This window comes from Mytilus californianus, unplaced genomic scaffold, assembly GCF_021869535.1.
Source record: "Mytilus californianus isolate M0D057914Y unplaced genomic scaffold, xbMytCali1.0.p SCAF_6, whole genome shotgun sequence".
Taxonomy (NCBI): Eukaryota; Metazoa; Mollusca; class Bivalvia; order Mytilida; family Mytilidae; genus Mytilus; species Mytilus californianus.
In genome coordinates, this window is record NW_026262712.1 from 108,883,204 (window position 1) to 108,899,810 (window position 16,607).

At 31.2% G+C, this 16,607-nt stretch overlaps 1 protein-coding gene across 5 annotated transcripts in view; it reads right to left on the minus strand.

Moving 5' to 3' along the window:
* Positions 1–1,180: 1,180 nt before the first annotated feature.
* The window catches only part of LOC127704255 (SCY1-like protein 2), a 41,311-nt gene continuing 25,884 nt past the window's right edge, over positions 1,181–16,607 (minus strand). For 2 of the 5 annotated variants that reach the window (XM_052208215.1, XM_052208216.1), the window contains exons 11-19: positions 15,357–15,470; positions 14,409–14,541; positions 13,783–13,901; positions 12,528–12,628; positions 11,467–11,502; positions 9,538–9,616; positions 7,434–7,583; positions 6,756–6,791; positions 1,181–4,164 (exon numbers count right to left, since the gene is read on the minus strand). In XM_052208215.1, the coding sequence (XP_052064175.1) occupies positions 3,349–4,164; positions 6,756–6,791; positions 7,434–7,583; positions 9,538–9,616; positions 11,467–11,502; positions 12,528–12,628; positions 13,783–13,901; positions 14,409–14,541; positions 15,357–15,470 (1,584 nt within the window). In that variant the 3' untranslated portion in view covers positions 1,181–3,348. The remainder of the gene's footprint in view (positions 4,165–6,755; positions 6,792–7,433; positions 7,584–9,537; positions 9,617–11,466; positions 11,503–12,527; positions 12,629–13,782; positions 13,902–14,408; positions 14,542–15,356; positions 15,471–16,607) is intronic. The other 3 variants (XM_052208217.1, XM_052208218.1, XM_052208220.1) reach the window with 3 other exon arrangements.

Sequence of the window (16,607 nt, forward strand, 5' to 3'; positions counted from 1 at the left end):
CGAGTGGTCTAAGTAGTTACTACTGTAATCACTAGCCAGTCAGCACTGAGGTTGTGAGTTGGAACCCCGCTTGTGCGGGTGCACTCGACTCCAATCTTAATTGACTAGGATTGTCAGTTTTCCTATCGAAGGTTGGTGGTTTTCTCCAGCTTCCTCCACCAATAAAAACTGGCCGCCACGAAATAGCCCAAAAGCGGTGCTTAAAAGTGGCGTTAAAACACCAAAAATCAAATCAATCAACCAATAAGTCTAAAACAAAACAAAATATACAGCTGCGCCATGAGCGCATGAAACGCCCATCGCTTTTTCAATAGATATAAACCAGTCACCGAAGTTTCATGAGAACTGCTCAAAGCATTTTTGAGTAATTGTCCGTAAAAGGGAAAATCCCCATTTTTTAATGAACAAAACCCCATAACTCAGAAGTAAAATCTAAAATTTATAAAAATCGAAAGGTCAATAGATATAAACAAATTCACCAAAGTTTCATGAAAACTGTTCTAATCATTTTTGAGTTATTGTCTGAAAACTAGAAAATCCCCCTTTTTAATGAATAAAACCCCATAACTCGGAAACATAAAATCTAAAATTTTAGGGGCAATATTTCAATAGTAAATTGTCCGATTTTTCTGAAAATTAAATAGGACCTTGTTGATCTTTTATACCCCCATGTCAGTACTGCTCTAACTGCTTTAGTTTTTGAAGTACAAGCCAAAAACTGCAGTTATCACCTTTGTTCTATTTTTTAGCATAGGTGGTCATGATTGTTGATAGAACATATCCCTAAATATCATTTTTAAGCTATATTCCCTAAGGAACATTCAGTTAAAGATTGTTAACACTTGGCCCAGCAGTTCCAGAGGAGGAGATTTTATAAAAAGTTTAGAACAATGATACGCCAAGTGATGGTAATAGCTCACAAGACCTTTTAGGCCAGGTGAGTTAATAAAAGATCTGTGTGGTATTTGTCACATGAGACCACAAATCAAGGAAAGTAAAAAAACACTAAAGAATAACTTACATACCACATGTTTCAATATATTGTATAGTTCTAGAATGGAAAGCAAGGTATATAATTCTTTGATGGTGGTAAACAAAAACTGAACTGCCTTGAGTGGAGATATATCTTATCCCCAAAAAGCAGTTACAGAGTATTAAACTTCATGTGAACAAAAATAAATGAAAGACAAGGATAATTTTAATGCAATATTATAACAATGAAATAAATATATTGAATTAAAGTATAACAAAGAAAATAATGCTTATATCAAATGGAAAAATAGACAAAAAGATCTATTTACAGTTTGAATTTATATGAAATATATTTGTAAAATCAGTCAAGATGTATGCGATTAATATGAAAAATGCAAAGAAGAATTAAAACATATTGTGCAACTTATATGTCAAGTAGAAAATAATAAATGGGAGCACAGAATAAGCACAATATACACAGCAACATCTGTATCATATATGTGTCAATTTCTATTATCTTGAATATAAAATCTACTGAAAAAGTTGTTTCCGATTGTTTCTTAAGAAATTTATGTAGTTTTTGCAGAAAATTAATCATGTTTGAGAGCGTTTTTTCAATCACAGGGTTCTTACTCAGATGAATTCACAAATCTGGTACTTCTGATAATCAAGTTGGCCTCATTATATTCTTAACTTCAAAGTCTATAGATTCTTAGATGCATCAAGATTGTCCGGTCAACAGTTTTTTGCAAAAATTTCATAAACTGTTGAGAAGATATGTCTTGCATTTGAAATTTTGATTTAAAAAATGCAAATGTTGAAATTAAAACGGGTATTTTTAAACATGCAAACTATGCAATAAACCATGACTGAAGGTGCAGGGCCAAATAAACTCCATCAAAATGAGAAATGCCAATTCTTATAAAACTGCATACCAAATACCATTGACTTAAGTGGTTCCCTTTTAACTAACCTACAACAAGCTTTAACTAGTAAAATATGCAAATGTTTTAAAGTCAATGAACCATGATTATAGGGCGGGGCCATATAATCTCCATGAAAATGAGAATTGCAAATGCTTATGCAACTGCATACCATCTATCATTTACATAATATTAGTGGTTTATGTTAAACTGATCTAATTACAAACTTTTAACTTGTAAACAATGCAAAATATTCAAAGTCAATAGACCATAACTGAGGGGGAGGAGCCAAATAATCTCCATTGCAATGAAGATGAGCGAAAGCTAATACATCTGCACACCAAATATCACTGACCTACCATTAATGTTCCCCCTAAACGACAAGTTACAGTAAATGGGCTATGTCACAGATTTTGGTAAAATTTTGCATACAACTTTGGCTCATTGAACTATAACTGAAAATTGAAAAAATAATGCATTTATCTCTTTTTATCATCTGAAATATTGCTGATTGAAGTCTTTCATAATAGGGGAACATTTGTATAGAAAGCACATAAAATCGGCAAAAAACCTTCTTGAATTTGTCTTAAAATCATAAAATCTCTAATTTAAAACACATAGATTTTTCTTAAAAAACTATATGTTGTTGATACATAAATTTTCATTTTTTGACTGAGGGGGCGGGCCAAATAATCTCTATCGAAATGGACATGCCAATGCTTATACAACTGAATACCAAATATTATGGGCCTACCACTAGTGGTTTCACATAAACCGACCTAATCACAAACTAATATATTGTTGACACTGCCGGAAATTGTGAAATTACATGTAAAATTTTACAAGGAAAAAAAAAAAAAGTCTTGCATTTGTAAAAATTTAGATCTGAAAGTGTCTAAATAAAACAGATAAAAATGAATTGTGAAAGTGATCACATTAAACAGATAAACTGATTTCATAAGGCTCCAACCATTCATCTTTTGTCGGGGGCATGGGTTTTTTTCTCAGAAAAACATTTTTTCCCCTGACTTTAATAATAAAAAAAAAAAAAAATATTTTCAATACCAAAGAGGAACAATAATATTTTTTTGAACCTCACTGTTGAATCTTTTTTTTACCTAATTTTCAAAGGAAACAAACTATTATTTTGTTTTACTTCCCTGCTGAAACAGATCAATTCTATTCAAGAAACTAAAAAATCAACAAATTATTTAAAAATAAAAAATACATGCCTCCTTCCCAAAAAAGATGAAAGGTTGGTGCCTAATACAAATTTCACCTGAAAATTTATTGATAATACAGACAGTTCATCAAAGTGAACCGCTTTGCAGTCTAGATATTTAATAATAATCTCTCAATCACAGTAACTGTTCAGTCAATCACAAAACATGATATGATTTTAAAACAAGCATACACAAGAATAAATTAAACTTAACAAATAATAGCATTATATTTAACCTAACAAATCATCAAGGTCACTTTGACCTAATTTCTTAGTAGGTTGTGTCTGTGAAAATTGCTGTGATCCCATTGGCTGTAAACCAAATGAATTTTGACCAGTCATTGTATTAATTGGTTGATTATTAAACATTGCACCTCCTCCCATATTATGTCCGGTATATCCCATAGTCCCAGTTTGCATGTTTGGCATTCCAGGAGACTGAAACTGCCCATAAGTATTTGAACTTGTATTAAAATTACCACCATATGCATTTAAATTTCCACCCATCATGGAATTCTGAGGACTATAATTCATAGAGCTAGGATTAATTTGTCTGGCAGGTGATGACATTTGGTTAATTGTAGGTTTCTGTTGTGCTGAAGTTGGCAGTAAACTGTCAAATGCCGAAAGATCCATTTTTTGTGTTGTCTGTTGACCTTGGCCTCCAAACTGCCTACTACTTCCAAGACCTTGACCTCCTGAAGAAGCCATATTACCCATCATGCCACCACCTGTATAATTTGGTCTATTACCACTTTGTCCCACTGCACTATAATTTGAAGTCACTGAAGTGTTTGCATTATAATTAGATGAACTTTGACCCATTTGTTGATAATTTGGTACAGATTTAGGAGATGTTTGCATTCCCCTTAAGTTAGCATTCATTAATGATGATGTCAAATCTTTAACTTGATTGGTTGGTTTAGTAGTCTGCTGTTTACTTTGGGCAGGTTTATCTGTTGTCATGGTGAGTGGTGTTTGTGCCTTAAAATTTCTCTGTTGTTCTTGTTCTTTGGCTAATCTTTGCTTTTCTTCCATTGTAAGTACCTGAAATTATATTATAGTTCTATTATTTGCCAATAAAACTTTAGTGCAAGTTGTACAAAAAAACTGCTGACACAGTTTGTCTCACCTGTATAAAGTGTAAAGTATGCAAAAGTTTCAATTTGAATGGACTGAGGAGACAGGGTCTAATAATCTGCATGCAAATGAGATCTGCCAATGGTAATACAAGAGCCTACCAATATTATTGATTTACCATTAGTTGTTTACCCTCTATAAATAAAGAATTTACTATTATTATTAATATGTTCCCTAGCTTAAACTGACCTAATCACAAACTTTATAACAATTATTTCTGCCGCCAATGCAGACATAAAACAGAGAGAGAATAGTAAATAAATAATGAAAACTTCACAGGATTTATTGCGGCATATCAACAAAGTTTATTATAAGTTCAAATTTAGCTTCTTTTTTTTTGTAGGTTGTTTTACCTTTTGCCAGTTGTCTCCTTAAAATCCTGAACTTCCTTTTTTATACTTTTTGTTAAAATTCTAAGGGGTACTGTGGATTCATCATTTTTTGTTGGATATCAATTTTCGTGGATTTTGTGGGTACAGGTGAACCACGAATTTAAATGTTTAACGAATTACAAATTTCCCATAAGGTTGTATGCAGACTTCGGCAAAACCACGAAATTAAATATCCACGAAAATACAGGTTTTCATCAATCCACGAAAATTGGTACCCACGAAAATAAATGAATCCACAGTATGTACATTTGTTGTTTATACAGTACTACAACTTAAATTCACAATTACAACACGTGTAGAAGAAATTTTAAGACGGAGGTCTGCATTTTATATATATTCTGTTGTTTCCTATGAAATGAAATTTATTGTAACAATTTTGATGTTGTAAAAAACAATACCATTTTGATGAAACAAATGAATATGTGAAATATATAGTTAAATCAATTAATAGTTTTTACAAGCTTGGTTTGAACCAGTTTTATATTTCTCCATGATTTGGCTACCTGAGTACCTGCCACAAAGAAGACAAGGAAAAACTCCATTGTTTTCATACAAATTTCATGTGAACGAGGACTGTTATTATTATGTAAAGACTAAGAAAATATTTTTTTATAAACATGAGAACTGACTCAGCAATACATTTTCTCATGCAAGATCCTCATATTTACTCAGAAAGGTTTAATATCATTTCCCATATGCTCCCTTTAATAAGGGACATTGGCTTGTAATACAAGAACCAGTTCACAAAATACAGTTTTAGAATTTCTTGAGTTTTTAATGATAAGATAGCAAAAGACATAGCATATTATAAAACAAAGAACACTCTGTTCTTCATGCAATATGTGCTATTTACAAAATTAACATTCAATTACTTAAATAAGCATACAGCATGAAACTGTATTGCAATATTACTGAATCAAATCTTATCTGCAGAAAATTACAAAGTTCAAAATATAAAGCTAGTCAATATAGATATTTGGAAATATTCTTTTTAAAATTATAAGACATATCAAGATAAGGTTTAATTTAGGACTGAAATTCAACAACCCACAGACACAAAGCTTGGTTGAACAGATAAGACAATACCAGTGAACTGTTGAACTGTGGGTAATTCAGTATGGCAAGTATCAGTTTATAAGTATAAATATTACATTTAAGGTAAAAAAAAAATGATTTAACATGTAATACACTTAAATGGAGATTCAATCTTATTTCACTTTTTACTTGTCCACTACCCTAATGAACATGTTGAAAGTGAAGATCTTGCAACACCGGCTTTAAGGTATAAATATTCTGATGACCCTACATCATGATTATTCATGATGATTTTTTTATCCTATCAGTTACAGCTTTATAAAAGCAACAGTCTTCTTGTGGGTTAGCTTCAACTTCTTATTCTGGTATTTCTTTTCAACCAATTCACCAGTAGACTTCACTTATATGTAAAAGTTCGAAAACATAAGTTTAATTTCAAATAAGTGCACCTAGATATAAATAGGCCTTTTAAATCCATTTTATTTCTCAGATGCTCACATGCTAGAAGTCATCTGTAAAAAGACTTATCATTCATAAATAAAAAAATACAAGCACTTCCAAATAAAAAAAAAAATGCATATAGTTATTGCCCTTCACAAAGCGATCTTCCATAAAAATAGAAGACTAGATCTAATGATTTGTTGAAAAAAGGTCATGACATGGGATCATCAGAATATGACCCTAAAGCTGGTATTTTAAGATCTTTGTTAAGTACGGCAAATTCAGAAATTATTGTGTTCATTTATTACTGCGATTTTTTAAGAAAGGACAAAATTGCGAGACTAATGATTCCCATTTCAGGAAAAACTGCATACAGTTATATGTATCTAACATCAGAATGCGAGTTTTATTTGTGCGATACTCACTCAGTCACATTATTCACATTAATAAAAACCTCGGAATAATTTCTGAATTTACAGTAGCCTAGTGGACAAGTAAAAAGAATGGAGATCCTTTGTTGAGCTTTGAGGTGTTAAGCAGTGAAAACAGAGTAAAAAGAAAGCAGAATAAATACATTCTGAAAAACAAAAAAAATATTTCACCAAACTTTTAGAACGAGAATTATCTCACCCTGCTCTTAATAACTCGGTCCTGCAACAGATGTTCCTATGATAAAACAATAGAGGATAAATCAAAAATAGGCTAAATGACAAATTCTGATTTTCCCCATTTTCAATTATCTCTATGCTTCCTCAACTTATAAAGATACATAATATTTAATTTGGAAGCCTTTTCCTGAATTTGCATGAACTATTTGCTACTGGGCATTTAGTCAACAGAAATAAATCAATTAACCTATGTGTAATACCACCAAATATTAGTACATCACATCCGGTTGCATATGGGTGTTTCAAAGCACCATTATTGTTTTATTTGGTGTTTCTATAGAATATTTTGGAAACTTGAGATTACAAGGTTACTAAAGCTTGTACACAGGAAAAAAAGGGGTGAAAATTTGATTGGTTAACTTCCAGTGATGGTTATTTTCTTATATGCAATGAAATGTTATGTAAAATTTTGTCTATAGTACTGGACAGGATAAAACTTTTACTCATGCCAAGTATTTCTTTATTTGAAACAAAGATTAATTCTGCTCAATTTTTTGAAAAGTGCAAATTTAACAAAGACTAATAGGGGAAAATCAATGGTGGTATTACACCTCTATGCAAGTTTTATCAATGAAGCTCTAAAGGATAAAATAAGACAGTAAATGCTGAAACAATTCATACTATCTTTATTTTTCCAAACCTTAGCTGACTGTGATGATGATGATGATGGTGGTTTTGGTGAATTAGACCGACTATCCACTGGTGAGGCTGTAGAAGAGTTGTCTCCTCCACCTCCAGCTTTTGAGTTCATTAATCCACTCATGCCAAATCCACTCAGGAATTTATCCATCTGAAAAGTAAAAATTTCATGAGTTAATCCTCTCATTTCAGCAGTACAAGTAAAAACAAAACATTATGTTAAAAAAAATATCTAAAAGAACTAGGGATGTCAACTCGGTGAACCATTACTAATCCGAGTACTAGTTGGTTTTATCGAGAGATACTCGAGTACTCACTCGGGAATATATATATACAACACGGAAAATACGTACTTTAAATGTTCAACGGACGAAAATCATCTACATAAGTAAGTATCTGGGACAAGGAATTACACACCATAATTAATAGCTCATTACCTACAAGTACTAATTAAGTAAAAAAATACAATAATCTAATCAATATATAATTTAATGAACACCTATTTAAAAATTACAACAAGGAAAAACCATATCAAACAATGGTATTTGGTAATCGTTAAGAAAACACATTTAATGTTTACAAAGACGTAAGGATTAGAAGTTTACTATTCACTGAGGGTCACCAGAGGATGCAACGAAATTTATTTTATTTGGTCACATTTTCTTGTCAACTATTATTGGGGACAGTCGGTTTTGCAACTTTGTAAATTACAGTCTTGCAGACGAAAATATTTGCTATGACGGTACCGATGTGATGGAATGGCTAAGACATGTTTAGTTTAAAGTGTTAGCTTAGGTAAAGCCTACGTATTTTCGGAGGCATTTAAAATGACAATATAGCATTCAAAACAAAATGTATTTTATTTGCTAGTATGATTAATCAGTGATGCCTATTTAATTTTCTAAAAGAGGTTCTCAAGAAGATCAATTTATATAAAGAAGATAGCAATATTCTGACAGAAAATCGATTAGTCGAGTATCATTTTGGTATTTGATACTCTGTACTAACGAGCAATCTTCGAATACTCGAGTACTCGTTGACATCCTTAATAACTAATTATTTAATCTGCCGTTTCTAGCAAGTTCATACTAAAGGAAGGGGTTCGAGATTGGTTCTAGCCATTTGCAAAATTGGCAAGGTGAGCTTTGTAACTATTTTTGTATAATACAGTTTGTTATTTACTACCATAATCCAGATACTGATCTTTCCACCAGCAGTAGAACTTACTGACAGGATAACATATAAAAGGTGGCGTTAAACACCACAAAACAAACAATATGCAGCTATAAATATTTACAGTCCTACATTATGTTGATATTTATATTTTAGCATTGCACAAGATCATGTTTTTATCTGACTGTTGATGATATCTTTCACTAAATCCATTGGATGTGTACTGATTGATATTTAGTCTTGGATACAAGATTGTTTTTATGAGTTATTGGCTTTGAACTAGCTTTCAATAACTGCAAGTATTCTCAGATCAGTACTTTGTGTCTTTTTGTTTGTTGTTTTTTTGTATGCTTTGTGTTGATCGGATAAGTCAAGTCTTTTTCAACTGATTTTTATAGTTTGTTCTTATGTTGTGTTGTTACACCACTGTCCTAAGTAAGGGGAGGGTTTTAACCCCGCCACAATCTGTATGTCCGAAATTCGTGGTTATGGTTTGTTGCTGTATATGATTTTTGTGTTTGTTTGTTGTTTTGTACATAAATCAGGCTGTAAGTTCTCTCCATTGAATTGTTTTACATTTGTCATGTCAGGCACTTTTATGACTTGCTATTCAGTATGGATTTAACTCATTGTTGAAGGCTGTACAGTGACCTTCAGTTGATTTTGCGTCATATGGTCTCTAGTGGAAATTTGTCTCATTGGCATCATACCACATCTCCTTATTTTTAGAAGAATAAGGGAAATATATTTAATCATTTTACTGTCAAATAACAAATTTGTATATAATTTCTTTTGTGAACAGTCCTATAATCACCAACTAAAATGAACCTTTAAATTTTTCAGGATATTATAACATAACATTGCGCATTTCATGGGAAAAACTGGTTAGTAAGAGCATAAGTCAATGGAAAGGACAAACATATTATAATTACCATAGATTGTGGTCCTTGTCCTACATTACCAACTAATTGTTGTTGTTCTTTACCAGTCAGCTGGGTGATTTCTACAGTACTGAAACAATAATAGTAACAACATTAACATCTAGCTTCATTTTTTTAGTTTACTTATATCTGACTACATGGAGGTATATGTTGGTGAAAGCAATCAATTAATATACTTCATTTTTTCACCCATTCCAATCCAATCCAACTCCAAATTATATTTTGTAGACAACAACACAACACAGTTTCCAGCAAATATGATTATTATTTTTTTTTCCATGACTATAATTCTATAACAAGTATGTCAACTGGTGAGAAACATGCACTTCATCAACTTCTTACATTTTCCCCACAGCTAGGTATGCATAAGAACATCCTGATGGCTACAGGATGACGGTGTGATCTTACATTGGTACACCAAGTCCAAGTGGAATAAGTATTTTACATCCCCACTGTTCTATGATTCATATCTAAAGCAGCAATCTTATTTCATTCTTTGTAGTTCAACATTATTTGTAACATTCTTTTTGATTGGATAATGCCACAAAATTATAGCCCATCAATTACCCAATTGATGTTCTCAGTTGAAGATCCAGGATTTTGAAAAAGGGGTTACCAACAAGGCAACATTAGGAGTAGGACTTGTAGAAATGTATGCATTAACCATATTAGAAGTTCCATAAGGGAATATTGTGCAACAAAGCACATACATTGTGTGAATGATGGATTGATTTGATGGTCGCAAATATCCATTTACTGGCTCCACTGATTTTAAAATGTATGATTTAGCTGTGTTTTCTTTCAGTTGCATTTTGATTTGATGGTCACAAATATCCATTCACTTGATCCAACAATACATTACCAAAAAACTCAATTTGCCACCATCAAGATAATAAAATGATGCCAACAATTCCTGAAATATCATATAATTATCTCCTAAATCATGACAAATGTAATGAACTTCCTAAAATATATATAGTAACAGGATTATAATACCGAAAACTTTGTGACCGAATAATATACCCTGTCACCCCCACACAAAACAAAACACAATAAAAGATTCACTTCACAACTTTTACACTACATTGTATTAAAATATTAGTTTGTAATGTGACAAAGCATAACAAAATTGTTTGTGTACATACATGTAAGAGTGAACCTTATAAAAAAAATAATTTAATTTTGGATGTAAAGCGTCTTCTGATTGACTGACGTTGTTTTGTTTATCAGCTCATAGACATAATTTTGTCATGTGACCGTGAGGTCATCAACGTTTTTTCATGGTTTACTCTGGTTTAAAATGGCATTTAGAATTAAATTATAAGAAATGACTGTAATATATTTTCTGTCTATACCAAATAACATAAAAAATGTGGTGCACACTTTAAAATAACCCGCTACACCGGTTATTCAGTGTGCACCACATTTTTGATGTTATTTCTTCATAGACAGAAAAAATATTACAGTCATTCCTTCAATACAAAATACATAATACATGGATAGTCTTTTGATCAAATAATTGATGGACTGCAGATTTCCAGTAAAGATTTGTCACCTGAAAATTTAATCAGCTTTAGACATCTTGTGGATCTTGTTATGTTTCTTACATTCCACAGAAACTTTTAATTTTATTTTAATACATGAAGGGTTCAATTTTTCCTTTAATTCTTTTCCCATTTTACTGCTGGATTAAAATAAAAATGTCACAACATTTATAATATGAACTGAACTGAATCTTCATGCAATTTCTGCATTCACTCTTACATATTTATACAATTTAAATTAGGGAGTCTTTGTACAATTCTGGTTATAAATAGATATTTATAAGAGTTAGGAGTGAAGAAGAAAATTGTATGCGACAAAAGTGAGCTATGAACACAAAGCATTTTAGAAAGGACTGTCTACCCACTAACAGATTACCTTTTCATACTCTGCAGTATTTGTTCTTCATTTACACTATACAAGATATAAGTAAGACAGATAGTTTCTCAAGTGCATATTAGTATTAAAGTCATGAACAATTTGGACTAGATAAAAAGCTTCAATTAAACTACTTCAATAAATAATTTCAAGTATGGTAAAAAATGTCATACAGAAAAAGATTGTACTGTTTCAATATACTTCCACGAGGTTTATTCAAGTCCTTCAATAAAAAAAAGTCCATTTTTTGTGTGGGGAAACATGTTTATTGATCATTATGCCTCAAAGTAAACATGACTAAACTCAAACTGCTGTGATCTTTGCTCACAAAATTAAACGCTCTTGATGAGCTTGCAACATCCATATTTAGATATGAGGAAACTCAAAATTCACTGAAATTCAAATAATTAGATTCTTATCAATTAATTTAATCATAATATTTGTCTCTGGGCGCAGGTCAGTTATTTCTTTTTCTAACCATGTGACTGGATGACCTAGTTATTCTTCAAAATCCTCAAACTTATAAAATGTTATATTGCAGGTTTGTGGTAGTTTTTTATGCTTAATCTTTGCTATAAAGCATTACAAACAAGAATGCATGCATTGTCATGCTAAACATAGTATCACAGTATCAGCTAACAGGAAGTAGGTGTTGACAATTCAAAAAGATGTCACATGACATTATCATGCAAAACATAGCATCATAGTATCTGCAAACAGGAATTGGTGTTGACAATTCGAAAAAGATGTCACACATCACTGTCATACTGCTGACCAAATTTGAAATGATGTTTTGTAGTACTAGAGAAATGTGGGACTAAACATTTTTATTATTAGCAAACAGGAAGTAGGTGACTGACACATTCAAAACGAGCTCACACTTTACAACTCATCACTGTTAAGCTGCTGACTAAATATGAAATCATTCTGTTCAGTAGTCTCTGAAAAATGTGACGGAAAATTTGTTGGACAAACAGACAGACAGACAGACAGACAAGGTGAATGCAATATAGCACCCAATTCAAGAGTGGGCATATAATAATATGAAGTTGAGTGAATACCTATGTTCTTTTTTCATTTGGTCCAACTGTTCTAGTTTACTTCTGTGTTCTTGTTCCACTTTTGTCATCATTTCTTTAATTACACCAAAAAATGCATTAAACTGCAAAACATACATGTAAAATTAATTATTATTACTACCATGACAGTAATTCCATGTGGTTTTTATACACTCTTTATTTAAGAAAATATCATTTAAGTAGAAATTTGTAAGGGTTCCGGGGAACCCAGTGTCTCGCCTACTTTTGCTGTTAGTTGCAGGCTCAACAAAAATAGAGAAAAAATTATTACAAATTTTCCTCTAGATACTATCTTTTGATTGTAAGAAGCTTCTGTCCAAGTTTGGTAAAAAACCAGGATGAATCTAATAAATGTTTTAAAAACTTTAACTGCAGACTGTATGTAATGTTAACTGGAAGAAAAACTAAGTCCATTTATAAGTAATATACAGAAAAACAGGAAATAAGTTTTTACAAAATTTCCTTCTAGATACTAGCTTTTGATCATAAACAAGCTTCTGTCTAAATTTGGTACAAATCCAGGATAGTTTAAGAAAGTTTTTAAAACTTTCACCACAGAGTGAATGTAATGTAAACTGGCAGAAAAACTAAGTCCATTTATAAGTAAAATACAGATAAACAGGATTTTTTTTTTTCAAAATTTACTTCTGGATACTATCTTATGATCATAAACAAGCTTCTGTCTAAGTTTGGTACAAATCCAGGATAGTTTAAGAAAGTTATTAAAATTTCAAAAACTTGAACCACAGAGTGAAAATTTGTGGACGCCGCCGCCGATGGAATGAAGGATCGCTGTGTCTCACTTTTGCGACAAAAGTCGCAGGCTCGACAAAAATGTATAAATCTAAGATTATAGTATGAGTGTCAATGAGACAATAGTAATATGTTTGGATTTTCTTTAACTGTGGCTGTTTATGGTAATGCTGTCTCCCCCTGTTGCAACTTAACATCTGCTATGGACACAGATATTTACTCCCATCAAATATCTGAGAGAGAACACAGAAACACACCTTTTATGGAATCAAGGAACAGAATTCTTAACAGAATATTGGACATTAAAAACAAAGATACTTTTATTACTTTCAGACTTTATGAAGCTTTATGCCAATTCAATATATATTACTCTTACCTTAACCTTTTACAACAGGAAGGTGGTTCATTAACGATTTACATTAATTGTCACAAAATGCAAAGCAAGTCTATTTTTTACTATATAAATCATTAATGATAAACTAACCTGAGACAGATTAATATTATTATCGATGCTGAGTGGTATCAGGAATGGTAAAACTTTAGTAGCCATTATGTCTTTTGTTATCCCCAACTTAGCATGAGTCATAGTCACCTGATAAATACCTGAAATCAGTATTTTCTATGATTAAGAAACTTCTATTCAGTGTTAAAATGTCCTTTCTTTATATTGATAATTGGTATTTATTTTGAAAAATTGGGTCTTTTCTACAGGTTAAATCATATCTTTCATAGTTTTGTTAAAACTTTAATATTTTATGAATACCAGTTACCATTTTGAAGCATGTGGTATCATCAATAAATGGCAAATAACAGATTTAATCTATATAAATCAAATTAATGTTTTGACAATTTATCTTAATTATTCTACCTCTTAATTTCTGTTATGATTCATATTTATGGTAAATGTAAAGATTGATTTCTGATGTTGTAAGTTTCAAGCAATATTAATGTAAATAATGTAGCACATGTTAAAGACAATAAATAACTTTGTGTGTTTTTGTCAATTATCCTCAAGTAATACTAGTTCATCATATATTCATATAATAAAAGAATTTTTAATTTACATGGTGTCAAAGGGAGATAAATCATAATTTAGAATAAATAGTTTACCTAATATACTCATCAAAACAGCTGGTTCTTTGGAAGGTACTTGAGGAAGGAATGGTAGTATATCATCTAACACAGTCCATTTATCCATGTATTCTAACAGTTTACCAACACATAGTAGACAATGAACTCTAATCTGCAATGAAAAGTGTTTCGATCTGAATATGCATTAATATGTCATATCATATAAAAGATAATATAAAATAATAAATACTGAACAAAATGTACTGAAAAAATGTATTTAATTATAGAAAAGAGAAAAAATATCTACTGTGGATTCATTTATTTTCCTGGGTTCCACTTTTCGTGGATTGAGGAAAACTTGCATTTTCCTGGATATTTGATTTCGTGGTTTTGCCAAAGTCTGCATATTTATAATTTGTTGAACATTTAATTTCGTGGTTCACCTGTACCCACCAAATCCAATTGGTATCCAGCAAATAATAATGAATTCACAGTAACACAATTTGTGAGAGATAAAGAAATTGTTCTTGTTACAGCAGATAAATAATGATCAATCATCTTGCATATACAACAATGTCACACTTTCCCAACAAATCTTATAAACACTCAGACAGTAAGTGAATCACTGCTCCTATTCTTTTCAAATTCCTTAAACAAGTAATCTTTTATATGTTTTACCAATTTTCTTGCAAGTTGTAAATTCTGCTTTATTTTTATTTGGTGTTATAAAAAAAACTTTTCAGGCCTAAAAGCATAATTACTGAGACTGAAAGTAGGTAAATACTGAACAAGCAGTTCTCCTGAAAAGTATAAATAACAACTTATATTTTTTAAATAGCCCTTGAATAAAATTTGAAATGAGTAATCAATTGTTTTGTCAAAGTTAGCATATAAATTTATTTAAAAAAATGTCCAAAATGCAAAAGTCTTTTTTGTATATATTGAGTCTTACTTCCAAGTACATGTATTCATATCATGATAATTTACCTTGAGTGTAGATGTTCCTAAACAAATCTTTTTAATTCTTGGTAATATGTGTGACTTCAGTGAAGAGAAGTCTATTAACTCAGCAAATGTTGGAATGATGTTTAAACAGATTTCCTGTAAAATAAATGGTGATTTAGAATATTTTCTACATAATTCAGACAACATCTTAAATCAAAGCATAAAAGTATACGTATAAAAGAGCATAAAACTGGATATATTCATATTACCTATATAACTGGATAAACTATAAGTGTTGTCATGTTTTTTTCTTTGTAAAAAGAGTATAACTCTTGCTTATTTGAAAACCTTTTTTTTTCAACAAGTTGTCAAAACCCTGATAATTTGTCACCAATACATTTTTTTATTTAAATGTTGCTGTTTTAGTGGTTAGTGAACAAATATTTATTGTAAACTAAGGATTATTCTTTGTTTCAATTTCAAATTGTAAGCTTTTAAAAATTCTTGATATATTACAATGTCAGTGCAAATTTTTTTCTAACAGTCTTCAAAGAGAGACAACTGTTATATCTCTCTTGAGTAACAATTTTCTGATATAAATTCTCAATTAACAGACTTCTTTTCCAAAGAAAGATAAAACCTTATTACATAATAAATACAGGACGGACAACAGTTAATAAAACATTGCAATTATTTGTAAATCTTAGGGTTATTTGTTTTCAAATGTAGTTACCTGTAACTGTGGACTATTCTGATCTAATGCTTGATATATCAAGGGTAAAACATTGTTCCGTATCTGTGACTGTCCTTAGATGTAACTGTGGACTATTCTGATCTAATGCTTGATATATCAAGGGTAAAACATTGTTCCGTATCTGTGACTGTCCTTAGAAGTAACTGTGGACTATTCTGATCTAATGCGTGATATATCATGGGTAAAACATTGTTCCGTATCTGTGACTGTCCTTAGATGTAACTGTGGACTATTCTGATCTAATGCGTGATATATCATGGGTAAAACATTGTTCCCTATCTGTGACTGTCCTTACCTGTAACTGTGGACTATTCTGATCTAATGCTTGATATATCAAGGGTAAAACATTGTTCCCTATCTGTGACTGTCCTTACCTGTAACTGTGGACTATTCTGATCTAATGCGTGATATATCAAGGGTAAAACATTGTTCCATATCTCTGACGGTTCTTACCTGTAACTGTGGACTATTCTGATCTAATGCTTGATATATCAAGGGTAAAACATTGTTCCCTATCTGTGACTGTCCTTACCTGTAAC